Source organism: Gymnoscopelus braueri, assembly GCF_963280865.1.
Source record: "Gymnoscopelus braueri genome assembly, chromosome: 7".
Lineage (NCBI taxonomy): Eukaryota > Metazoa > Chordata > Actinopteri > Myctophiformes > Myctophidae > Gymnoscopelus > Gymnoscopelus braueri.
In genome coordinates this window covers 3,609,834-3,622,923 of record NC_137608.1, presented here as the reverse complement: position 1 = coordinate 3,622,923, position 13,090 = coordinate 3,609,834, and the positions used below count along the sequence as shown (strand labels likewise).

At 42.1% G+C, this 13,090-nt stretch overlaps 3 protein-coding genes across 3 annotated transcripts in view; 2 read left to right on the top strand and 1 right to left on the bottom strand.

Annotated features, from left to right (window-relative positions):
- The window catches only part of LOC308089392 (major facilitator superfamily domain-containing protein 6-A-like), a 278,032-nt gene that overhangs the window by 225,957 nt on the left and 38,985 nt on the right, over positions 1 to 13,090 (top strand). The window lies entirely within an intron of this gene.
- Positions 924 to 7,895, top strand: ak6 (adenylate kinase 6). Its single transcript, XM_080432395.1, has 5 exons — positions 924 to 1,104; positions 2,753 to 2,845; positions 3,614 to 3,672; positions 4,927 to 5,072; positions 6,545 to 7,895. The coding sequence occupies exons 1-5, from the start codon at positions 936 to 938 to the stop codon at positions 6,732 to 6,734; spliced, it is 657 nt and encodes a 218-aa protein (XP_080288521.1). The 5' UTR covers positions 924 to 935; the 3' UTR covers positions 6,735 to 7,895.
- LOC308088286 (extracellular calcium-sensing receptor-like) lies at positions 8,718 to 10,065 on the bottom strand (the record flags this gene model as incomplete). Its single annotated transcript, XM_080432687.1, has 3 exons — positions 8,718 to 9,631; positions 9,716 to 9,839; positions 9,934 to 10,065. 3 exons carry the CDS (start codon positions 10,063 to 10,065, stop codon positions 8,718 to 8,720), a joined length of 1,170 nt encoding a protein of 389 aa, XP_080288813.1.

Below are 13,090 nucleotides of genomic sequence, written 5' to 3'. Positions count from 1 at the left end.
TACAAATAACAGGACAAAATGCACTTACAATACTGGAAAAAAATATATTCATCACAGATTATTCTGGTTTTCATAGCTTTTAGTGTTTGTAGTTCACATGGTGTGTGACGTATCCCTGTTTGGTGCTACGTGTTCCTGTTTTTTTTATATGTCTACATTTACAACCTGTATATCTACATACACGTTCACATTTCAAATATAAAGTGCTGACACCACGGCCACAGTTGTAACAAGTTAAAACGCCTGGGTCTAAGTACTAGTATCTTCCGTATTGTCCAATAAAAAAGTATTTGAATTCGATCGGTGGTCATTTTCTCAGCATTTCCTTCGTATGATTTCACGCGACCCTATCGGTTGGAAGGTGTACTGCATGCGGATACAAATAACTCTATGAAAAAATGGCCGCCGATAGGAGTCAAATGCTTTTTATTGAACAATACGGAAGATATTGGTAATTAGACCCAGGCGTTTTAACCTGTTACATCCGTGGCCGTGGGGTAAGCACTTTATATTTGAAATCTGAACGTTTATGTTGATGTACGGGTTGTAAATGTAGAAATTTCAAAAACTAGGAAGAAGTAGCGCCATATGTTTCAGAGCTAGGGTTTGTACAAGGTGTTAAGGTTTCTAATATAGCACTGAGCGCACTGGCCAATAAACTAATAGCCCAGTGCTCCCGGTGCGCATTTCCGAACACACCCTAAGTATGACAATAATGATTGTGATCTAATAAAATAGTCAATTTTGGAAATTATTAAAATCATTCTACTAGACTGCGTTCGGAAATACAGCACTGAGCGCACTGGCCAATGCAAACTAACAGGCGAGTGCGCTCCCCGGTGCGCATTTCCGAACGCACTTTTCTTCCACAAAAAGGCGACCCGGAACTTCTCTAGTTGTTGTTGGTGTGTAACTTGACAGTGGTCGGTGTGCGCATGGTGAGTGCATGTGATCCTTCACGCACAGCACGTTCTGGATTTTGCTTCCTATCTCTGTGTGTGTGTTTGTCCAGAAGAAAACACGCTGTTTACACACCTCTAACCGGCGGATCATCACTTCAAACAAACATGAAGATCACGAAGAGACCGAACATTCTGCTGACAGGTACAAACAATCTGCTTTGCTATTGAAATCCATGGTATTGTGGCATGGTGTGTATCCCTGTCAAAATGTGTGTGTCCCCCTCCAATCTACGCAGTGAAATCCTCCTCACTCTCAATGAACAACATCAGGTGTGCCCAGTGGTTCTCTTAACTTTTTCATGGCAAGGACCCCCAAATTGACACTTATTAGCCCGTGGACCCCCATTTGAAAAGATATGCCAGGCAGGGACCCCCATAAGAAGTTTTTTACGGCAGTGATTCTCAACCATTTTAATTTCAAGGACCCCCAGTTTGAAATGCATTCATTAGGCTATGGACCCCCATGTAATGACATTTCTATCTCTGGGACCCCAACTTATATTGTAAAATCAATGTTCATTTAACTCAGAGTGTACAAATGTGACAAAACATTTGTACACTCTCAGAATTACAGACCCATAAGGGTTCATTTGGTTCCTATATTATCATTTAGTTGGGGACCCCCTGGAACTCCCTCAAGGACCCCTGGGGGTCCCCGGACCCCACTTTGAGAACCAATGATGTAGCCTACTCTGAGAGTGTTAGACTTGTATCAAGACTATCATAGATGTATTTTATTGATTTTGACCTGTTTACACAAAACTGTCAAATTCAATAAAATACATCTATGATATTCTTGATCAAAGGCTATGAGAGTGTATTTGAACCAAATGCACCCGTAAGTTCCATATTTGTACACCCTCAGAGTCACACATGGGTCAATTCATATTTTACTGTTTGATTGGATCTGGACAAATGTTGTTTCCCAAGTTAGTAGAATGTGCCCCCCCTCTCAATACAATGTTTGTTTGATAGAATACTCTATTAACAGTTTGCAAGTGGTATGATTAGCCTATACAATGATGCTAAAAGGATAACACAAAAAAACCTAAGGGTTTGTTTCCATTGTGGTCCTGTGTATTCAATTCATCAAGATTCATACAAGTGTTGTTTGTTGTGATTAAATATGTCTCATCATTTAAACAACTAATATTTGCCATTGTTTAATCTACTACAGAAAAACATTTTGGATTATCAAACTGTAAAACAATGGTTAAGATATTGTGACTATTTTAATTTGAATGGGGGAGCACATTCTGACAAGAATACCAAATGTATCAGAGCTACAGTATTGACCTACATACATGTACAGTATTATAATATTGGAGGGGGAACGCACTCAGATAGCCGATCTACAAGCTCACAACGCGTTGGCTATTTTAGATGAATAGTCTCCCCAGAATGGAGATGTTAGGGTTCAAGTCGTCAAGTTATTAAAGGAGCACTTCACCCATTTTCAACCTTGTCTTCATATAATTGTTCCTGTCTACACACACCGTCTCATTGGTGGGCTATAGTTTAGAAACCTGTCCAATGACATCATGAGTGGGGATTCCATAGAAACTACAGCCTTTCTCGTACTGGAATGTTAGCATGCTGAAATATAAGCAATTGTTCTTGCATTAATATGAAAGGAAAAACATCAGAAATGGTGCCATCATATAATGAGCATTAGTGAGAACCAATTATATGAAGGAGGTCGGTTGAAAATGGGTGAAGTGCTCCTTTAATGGATGGATGATGATGATGTTGGTGGTGGTGGTGATGATGACTTTTCTTTTCTCTTACAGGTACTCCTGGTACCGGTAAGACAACTTTGGGCAAAGAGCTTGCACAGAGGACAGGACTGACTTACATCAATGTAGGCGACCTCGCACAGGAGGGTAAGATCTTACACATATCCCTATTAAAAGTCTACCTTTTAAAGGTGTTGTGATATATCTTGGTTAAAAACCTAAGACTATTTTTTTTAAGGCTATTCACCTGTTTCCTAGGCTGTGTGTTTTCCACTTCCTGTCAATTTCATTGGATATCATTGGTCATCTGACCAGTTTCATTGGATTTCATTGGATCAAATCGACAGGAAGTGGAAAACACACAGCCTAGGAAACAGGTGAATAGCGGCGCTCGGGTGGCGCAGTGGTAAAGTCCCTGCCCACCACCACGGAGGTTGTGGGTTCGAATCCACCGTGGTGCATGCGGCTTTGTCAGGCGTCTATAAGAACACAATTTGCCCGTGTTCGGGGGAGGGAAGCCGGCCATGGAGGGTGATATTGGTCATTGCACGTACTCCTACGGGTTGGGACGGCAGCGGGGAGTGTTGGGCGGGAGGAGTAGGACGAAGGCTCTACGTCCTCCCGGTGGGGGTCCTCACTGGTAGGTGAGTTGGTAGCATACGACTGCAGTGACGACACAGGAATGTGTGTGGGGAGGAATCAATTGGCATAATGACTAAATTGGGGAGAAAAAAGGGGTAAGAAATAATTGGCTACTAAAAAACCCAGGGCTATATTTGTGGTAGTAACCACTGGTAGTGTTTAAGTAACAGGGGGTCTCCCTGTCTCCCCAGCTCTTTAGTAAACAGAAAATACATTTTCAAGATACCAGTTGAGTGGTATTGCTGATGTTGACCATAATGATCTTTTCCTCAGGGAAACTTTTTGACGGCTTTGATGAAGAGTACCAGTGTCCCGTTCTGGATGAGGACAGGGTGAGTGTCAGCTCTTCATCACACAACGTCCATCAGACATCTAGAGAGCAGTGTGTGTCCCAACCTGGGGTCTGCCCTCACAGTGAGGTCTGGAAGCAAAATTTCAAACACGAATTTCAGATCTAGTCCTATACTGCGCTGATCAGAGCCGAGCTATCTTCTGATGTTTTTGAGAAACAGTGCGTCACGCAAGTCCGGATGCTATGTTTGTGACGTTCACCGTCCACCCATTTGGCAATTTTAACACATTGAATCCGGGAACGCATCTCTGTCATTCTTTGGCTATTCAAAAATTGCAGATATACAAGTGCACCAAGTGCCGGCGCTATGAGCTTGTAGATCTGCTATTTTTGAAAAATCATGAAAATGTGTGCAAATCTTTGAATAATATATATATATATATATATATATATATATATATATATATATATATATATATTAAAGCGAACATTTGTAAAAATGTTTTGTTCCAGGGACGTGCCAGAAGCAAATATTTGAGTTACAAATGTTCGCTTAAAAAATATATATACTCAAAGATTTGCACAACTTTTCACGATTTTTCAAAAATAGCAGATAGACAAGCTCAGAGCGCGGCATGAGTGCCGCACTATGAGCTTGTAGATCTGCTATTTTTGAATAGCCAAAGAAATCTAAAATGACAGAGATGCGTCCCCGGATTGAATGGGTTAACATAGGATGTTGCACAAAATCATAACTTCATCTAGACTGGTAAACCATCCCGGTTGTGGGGATTCACATCATCATGTGAATGTGTGAATGTGTCTTCTGCAGACTTGTCTCTGGCCCCAAGCGCTGGGTGGGCGTTTTGCAGAAACAAAAATTGGAAGAGCCAATCGGCGTCTGCGCTCAGGGCTCTGTGATTGACAGGCGCTGATTGGCTCTTCAACTTTTTGTTTATGCAAAACACACCCAACGCCAGACAGGTCTTCAGGCTCATGATAAGGTGAATTCACACGACCAGGATGGTTCACTAGGCTAACTTTCATCCACTGTCTGGCTGTATTTTCTCAATATATCAATTCAACTTGTCTTTTTTGTGTCTTTTTTTTTTTCTTCCAAAAAGTACAAAAATACTTGCCAAAAATAGCCCATCTACAAGCTCGTATTTTCACTATACATTACATGCAAACAAAAGCACATTGGAAGGTGATCCAACTAAATAGGAAAGTAATCCAACATATGGGAAAGTAATTCAGTATACAGTCGGTAATGGTGCATTTGTTGTTTTTCCAGGTGGTTGATGAGCTTGAGGACAAGATGTCGGATGGCGGTGTGATCGTGGACTACCATGGTTGTGACTTCTTCCCTGAGCGCTGGTTCCATATAGTGTTTGTCCTTCGCACGGACAACACCCATCTGTACAGCCGACTGGAGACCAGGTACTTCCAGTGGTGGACATTAACAAAGTACATTTACTTGAGTACTGTACTCAAGTAAAACAATTTGAGTATCTGTTCTTGAGTGTTTTTTTTTGTTTTTTTTTCTCCACTGCGTTTCAAGTGGTCAAAAATCTTTGTGGAAAATGGCCGATCTACAAGCTCACAACATGTCACGTTGCGACGAGTTGTGAGCTTGTAGGTCGGCTATTTTTGTCCGAATGTTCACCCCAGAAGAGGGATACTAGGGTTCAAGTGGTTAATACCACTCAGCAGGGGTAAAGTACCTGCCCACGACTGTAGAGTTTAGCCAGCAGGCTCCTTCTGCCTTGTTCGGCCCTAGTTCTGCCTGCTTCTGGTTGTTTATGCTGAGTTTTCTATAAAGTACAAGTGGGGAAACTATACTGCACCTGAGATGTTCCTATTTACTGAGACCACGTTTAAAACTAGAAAAAGTGCTCCTCGGAGCACAGGTCTCCGCCAGGTCAGGTACGTTATTGTGGCCTCCTGGTGGCGCTATAATAGGCCAATGTGAAAAGGGTGCCATCTATTCTTAGGTCTTTCACGGCAATCAGACACTGCATTCATGATTTGAGGCATTTTGTTCCAAAAATTTGTTTTGCTAAATTAGACCTGCTGGTGGCGCTATAACAGGCCAATGTGAAAAGGGTGGCATTTCTTCCTCGGCCTAGTGGGAATGTGCGTGTGAAAATTCACGGAAATCGCAAGCTGCGTGCATAGTTTGAGGCTTTTTGTTAAAAACGGACCAATCCTGCAAACTTTGGAAGCCAACCATAGGCAATGAGGATGGAATATGGGAAATCGGAGAGATTTGTGTTGATCACATGACTATAGAGATACTGTGTACCGATTTGCATGACGTTTGGATAAAATCTGTAGGAGTAATGTAAAAAAAAAGGGTTTTGCACAAATCGGCCTCCTGGTGGCGCTATAACAGGCCCATGTGAAAAAATTGGGGCAGAGGTTCTGAATTGGCATCCAGGGAGTGTGTGTGCACAGTTTCGGAGCGACCGGGCCAACGGTGCCAGAGATTAGCTGGTAACACACAGACAGGACACACGGACGGACGGACGGACGGACGGACGGACGGACGGACAGGGGCGAAAACATACTCTCTCGCCATGCCTTTCGGCCTGGCGGAGACAATAAGAATTGAATACATTAAATATCATTCTGAGGCAACTGAAAAAAACAACAAACCTAAACTTCAAGAATGTGTGTCCACAGTAAGCTGATGTTTCTAGGTGAAAAATAAGGAGTTGCGAGGTGCCAAATTCATCCATTTTTATTGCATTATACCTGGGAAAACAACGAATGGGGTTTCTTGGTGAAAGTATGTAGGGCTAGTTAGGTGCCAAACTTTTGGGAAAATAATAATATTGAGGAAAACGATAAAAATAGACGGCCAGCCCTAATGACTGACGTATTGATCCACCCTCTTCCCTTGCCGACAGGGGCTACTCGGGGAAGAAGCTGCAGGACAACGTGCAGTGTGAGATCTTCCAGACCATCTACGAAGAGGCCATGGAAGCCTACAAGGAGGAGCTCGTTCACCAGCTGGCCAGCAATGAGCCGGAGGACCTGGAGCGCAACCTGGAGCAGATAGTCCAGTGGACAGAACAGTGGACCAAGGACAATAACTAACTAACTCACTCACTGCTGGGCCTGCTGCTGGACACAAATGTTACAGCAGTGTTTCTCAATGTAGGGTCCGAGGACCACAAGAGTGTCCAAATGGACCCTTACGGGTCTGTAACTTTTTAGTGTGTACAATGTACAACACTCTCAAAGAGTTATAGACCTGTAAGGACCCCTGGTGGGCCCCAGAACCGACGTTGAGAAAGCGTGCGTTACAGGACATCATCTGCAGCGCAGCCACACATTACTGTACTGCAAGTCATCATGATAAAGGAGCACTTCACCACTTCTTTACCTTATCTTCATATAATTGGCCCTCACTAATGGTCAGTATAAGAGGGCAACCTTTCTGTCTGCTTTGATTTATTGAATACTTTATCAAAGGAGTAGTTCACCCAAAACATTACTTATTTTCTATCAATTACACACCGCATGAAGCATTGAATTCATGGAGATTTTTTTTTTGGTGTTTGTCACATTCTTGTCGATTTTAGAATCGGCCTCAGGTCTAAATGGGTTAACAAGGTACAAAGGCTATGCTTAAAGGATAACTCAAAAAGCCGCAGGGGGGCTTGTTTCTATTGTACTCAATGCATTAATAATACATATGATACACATACTGGCTGTGTGCCTCATTGGTGGTCAATGGACAGTTGAGAAACCTGCCTACCAGTGACATCATCGATGGCGAGTCCAAGCTTATAGAAACTACAGCCTTTCTGTTCCTGGAAAGTTAGCATGCTGATACAGTATACTATAGAAGCCATTGTTCTTACATCAGTAAAAAAAAAAGTGAACTGATATCATTGGTAGGCAGGTTTCTGTCCATAGCCCACCTCTTGAGAAACAACAGTAGACATAAATGGTGCCATCTTATAATGAGTATTAGTGAGGACCAATTATATGGAGATAATTAGTCGACCGGAGTCCCACTGGGCTCTATACATAGTCCGCTTCTTTTTTCCCTCTACACCACAGCTCTCTGGTCGGAAATAGCAAATTTTCAAGCTCAAACAATGTCACGATGCCTCGTGGATCTGCTATTCTTGCCGAATGTTTGTCGCAACTGTTAAGTTGTTTTGAGGTCAATGGATTGTATAAATCAATGATGTCTAAATATTCCCCAAATTATTTTGTATGTATTATAACTCATTAAACCTTATATCAAATGGCAAATTGCTGAAAATGTCATTTGAGTGGCTGAAATGTTCACATCACCCTTTATTTGTCTACTTAGCACTGTCACTGACTGGTACCTCTGTAAGGGCCTTGAATGATGACCTTGAATGTCCAGGCCCGGAATTTCATTTTAGGGGCAGTGTTTCCCTAACACCCAATTTTATGGTCACAGACCATTTCATTGTGGTGTTTCTTTATTATAACATTTTTGGACGAAAAAACGTCCATAGTTGTTACATTGTTACCTACAGTGTGCATTATAGAGTAAATGGTCTTTGCACATGTGCTTTTCCTGCACTGAATAACCTAACATACTGTAGTGGGAAGCAAGGGTATGGGAGGGGAGGGGCCAGAAGTTATTTGAAAACATGCATTTTTTTGGATATGGATGGCCGTCAAGTGCACGTTGATTGGTAGTGTTATGAAATGCAGAGAATATTGTTTTCAAGTTTTTTGACTCTGTCACACAAAGCAGCTTTAACCCATTGAAACCAGAATATTCAAAAAAATAATGCTGTTAGACAGTAGTAGCTAAAGGGTACATTTGTCAATTTTAAACCTAATTTGCCTCTTACATACTGTATAGTACTTTGAGCCCCAGAGAATGAAAAGGTGCTATTTTGTCTTGTGTAAAATCACCAAACTTTTCCGCCAACTTTTTGATAGAAAATAGATCTCTGACTGGATTTAGTTTAATATGGTGAAAAAAATAATCTGTTACTAACAAGGTGATCAGCAATCAAATATATCCATATACACGTATTGCTATAGAATACACAGAAAATGTATAATCATTGACTTGATCTGCTTCTACGTCTTGGTGGCATCTCGACCCATGATGGACTTCTTAGTGTTTCTCTCAGGTTTCAAAAGGATTATATAACACTTTGGTCCAAAGAGTGCCACCAAAAGGCCAAAACTAGAAGCTAAAATAGCAAATACCTCCACTACATCTGCATATTTGCCTGGAGAGCTGATATATGCTGGGATGAAGGCTATCCACACGGCACAGAAGATCAACATGCTGAAAGTGATTAACTTGGCTTCATTGAAGTTGTCTGGAAGATTCCTTGCCATGAATGCTAGGAGGAAGCTGAGGAGTGCCAGTAAACCAATATAACCAAGTAACACTGCAAAACCAACTGTTGATCCCACTGCACACTCATAGACTATCTTATCAATATGGTATTGTGTGTTTTTATGAGGAGTTGGTGAGGCAGACACTAGCCAGGCTGTGCAGATTATTGCCTGGATGGAAGTAAGAGCCAGAACTGTTCCTCTCTGCTGCATGGCACCGAACCACTTCATAATATCTGCACCCCCAGGCCTGGAGGCCTTGAACACAGCCAACACCACCATAGTCTTTACCAGGATACATGAGCAACACAGCACAAAGCTGATCCCAAATACTGCATGCCTCAGCTGACAAGTCCAGAGCCTGGGACGGCCAATGAACAGAAGTGAGCACAAGAAACACAGTTTGAGTGACAGCAAAAGTTGGAAGCTGAGTTCTGAGTTGTTGGCGCGTACCATGGGTGTGTCTCGATGATAGATGAAGATTCCCATGACAATGGCACACGTAAGTGTGCCTAACAATGAGATGGTTGTCAAGGAGATACCCAGGGCCTCATGGAAGGAGAGGAACTCCACGCTCTTAGGGACACAGTGGTCACGCTGGGGACTGGACCAGAAGCTCTCTGGACAACTCATGCATTCCGTAGAGTCTAACAAAGAAGAGAAGATCAAAGGGACAGACGTACAGTATCAGCCTAAAGATAACCTACTGTTCATACATAATGTAAACCTACCAGTCTCATTGCTGATCTCTCCCTCAGAACAAGCAATGCAGTCAAAGCAGCAGACAGGTTCTCCTTTCCTTCTGGCCACACGGGTTCCAGGGGAACAGCTCTCACTGCACACTGACCGAAGCGGCTACAGAGGAAGGTAACAATGATCAATTTCAGTCCAAAGTAAATTACATGCACATCTGAGCTCAACATGAGGTATTTTATAAAGCCAAAGTGACCTTTTTGGTTTCAAAGTTCCAGAAGATTCTGCCTTCATTAAGGATGAGCTCTTCACCTGCGGATGTTGACTTCTTGTACACACCTACATACTGAACCTTTATGCTTCCATCAGGGAGCCACACCCAGTTCATTATATCACAGACTGGTGAGGCATCACTATTCCCATCAAATGATACTTGATCACCAAATGATGTGGTGAAGTTGATCTTATCCAGGTAATACACAAGCTAGAAATGGTGATGAACAAAATTATGAGGAGAAGGATACGATTTTGTACAAGATACACAATAGTGACACTGGATTGTTTATGTATTAACTACATGCCTCCAGTATTTACACATTTATTTAATACATAGTATTTAAACATGAAATAATATTCTGTGCATTGGGGAATGGAAGGGGGGGCTTCTGTGTCCCAGCACAGAATATGTATACCCCCCCCCCAAACAAACAAACAAACAATTACATAAATAATACATATAAATATACAATAAATTGGTAAACATTCACAGCAGGCAATAAGTAGTATTATTCCTTATTCATTATTATTACAAATTAAATCCAACAAGAAACTCTAGTAAACAGTTTATTAATATAACACCTGCCATGGCTGTATTGTCTGCAAACTGGCACAGCTGTGCCCAGTGAAAGGCCCTCTTCCTGGCACACATTGCAACATGTCATGGAGGGCATGGGCCAGAGCGTACACAGCCTTGTACACCATAATCTCTGCCCTGAGGTTAGACACATCCAACAGGGTAGTTTCTGCTGTTCCTAGGTCCTCTTGGCCAGTACACACCCTTCCACCAGCATCCACCCACTCTGACGGAAGGGGTGCAAATTTACACTCAAATGTGCGTTCCCAAAACTGCCTCACCTGAAGAAACAAAATGAATACTCAAACAGAAAAATAATACCTTGTGAATATATAAAATCAGACATCAGATTGAAATTGCAGCTTAAAGGGATAGTTCACCCCCAAATTTTTTTTTTCTTCTATCGATTAGTCACCTCAGTAGACTGACAGGAAATGGGGGAGTGACACGCTGCAAAGGTCATCGGGATCGGGACTCGAACCCGTGACACGCTGTCAGGCTGGCATTGCAGCCTAGGGTGCCTGGACCGCCATGCTGTCCTTTGTGTCTCTTACTGGATCCACTGCCTACCGGTCTGCTGGTCAACAAATTATTGGCTTAGGAATTCGACAAAAACTAAAAAATATCGATGAATTTAAGTCTCCAGTCCATAGGGTGACTAATCGATAGAAAAACATATTTTTTTGGGGGGTGAACTATTATCCCTACGCATCAGCAGATGTGATCTCCCCGCCAACCAAGACGTATTCAATGAATACTGCGTGCAAGCAAAGCTTGCCGAATCATCAAAGATCGTGGTCACCCCAGCAACAGATTGTTTCAGAAGTTGCCACATGGAAAGTGGCTCCACAGTCACAAGGCCACAGGCAGCAGACTGATGAAGAGCAGTCTACTCTACAGCACTCACACACTTGAACAAACTAGCCAGAGTAAACCTTGAGCCCCGCCAAGACTCACTATGATATTTTTGTGGCTGTTAAGGTCATTGTCAGGATGTATTTTCAACAAGAAGTCCTTGAGGCCTGGTATCTCTCCACGATGGACTGCAAGACCCAGGGTTCCTCTCAGGTACGGCAAGAAGCGAGGAGTCTGGAGGTTTGGGTCTTCTATCCAGCTTATGTCAGCTATCCACTGAAAACCTGTCACCTTCTGCTTTACCACCTGTTGATTACGATCAACAACAACAACGACAATAATAATAATAATAATAATAGTAATACACTAAACTATCAGACAAATGCTATCTAATACAATTGTAACAATAAAAAAATAGTTTCAGATGTGTGAATTTTCATTATTTGCTTATTGTGCAGAGAAGAACGTGTTAAAATACATTATGACATACAATTACAATTACTGCGCATTTAATTTGAACCAAATACTAATATTGAACCAAAATGAATAACAATAGCTAATGAATAACAACATATTTGTATTTATGAAAGGATGTCTTCACTTCAATACAACTCATTTCAGATTCCTTATAATTATGAGTTCCCAAATAACATGGATCACAACCCCAACCTCATCCATGAGTTTAATCATACGGGTCCCATATTCCAATACAATGACCACACGAGCTGTGGATTTCTTCATCACAGAGACAATTCTCTGGACTTCAGCTGGGTCACTGTCATAGGGAAAAACCTCCACATACGCCAGGCAACCCAAACCAGACTGGGCAAGCTCAGACTGGAAGATGTGGGCAATATCGCGGCCATAGGCATCATCACTAAACAACGCTCCCACCCAGGTCCACTCGAACCGTCTCATAATCTGGAGCATAGCTCGCACCTGAATGGATATAGAAGGGAGGGATAAGTGCTTGAACTAGATTATTCACATTGTCGTAAATCCTTGACCTTTGGCAAGTGAATTTCCCCTGCGGCATAAATAAAGGTCTTTCTATCTATCTCAGTGAATCTCCAGATTCCACAATGAAAAGGTCTAATAATTTCCTTTTGATGCTGTCAAGTCAACAGAGACCTTTAGGCTACAGCAGTAATACACACAAGCAAATGAGAGGTGATTATAATGCAACATCAATTACACTCACTAGAGAGAGGTATTTGTCAAGTGTGTGGAACATGCACTACTTAGAAGTTCACCTGGATGGTATTGCTTATGACTGTTCTGAAGAAGGAAGGGTACTGATTCCGGTCACTCAGACAGGAGCACATGGCATAGTAACTTACCTGAAAGAGACACAAAACATCTGTTCTGTAATTTACAATTGTCTTTATGTATTTTCTTTTCCTTTTTCTTTTTCTTTTTTTGGGGGAGGGGATTTCCCCTGCAAACAAAGCATGTGAGTGGAGTGAGGACTGACAAGGCTGTTCTCATGCTCCACTCAACCTGTCACCCTGCTCAACATCACTGACTGCTCACCTAGACCCCCCCCCCCCACTTTCTCTCTCTCTCTGTGTCTGTCTCTTTCCCCCAGCAACAGTTCATTTTCAAATTGTATCCTTTGATTGACTGATGATGATTACAACACATTAACAAACAAAACAATGGCACAACACACTGATACTCTTCTTGCAATAATGTCTATGTCATG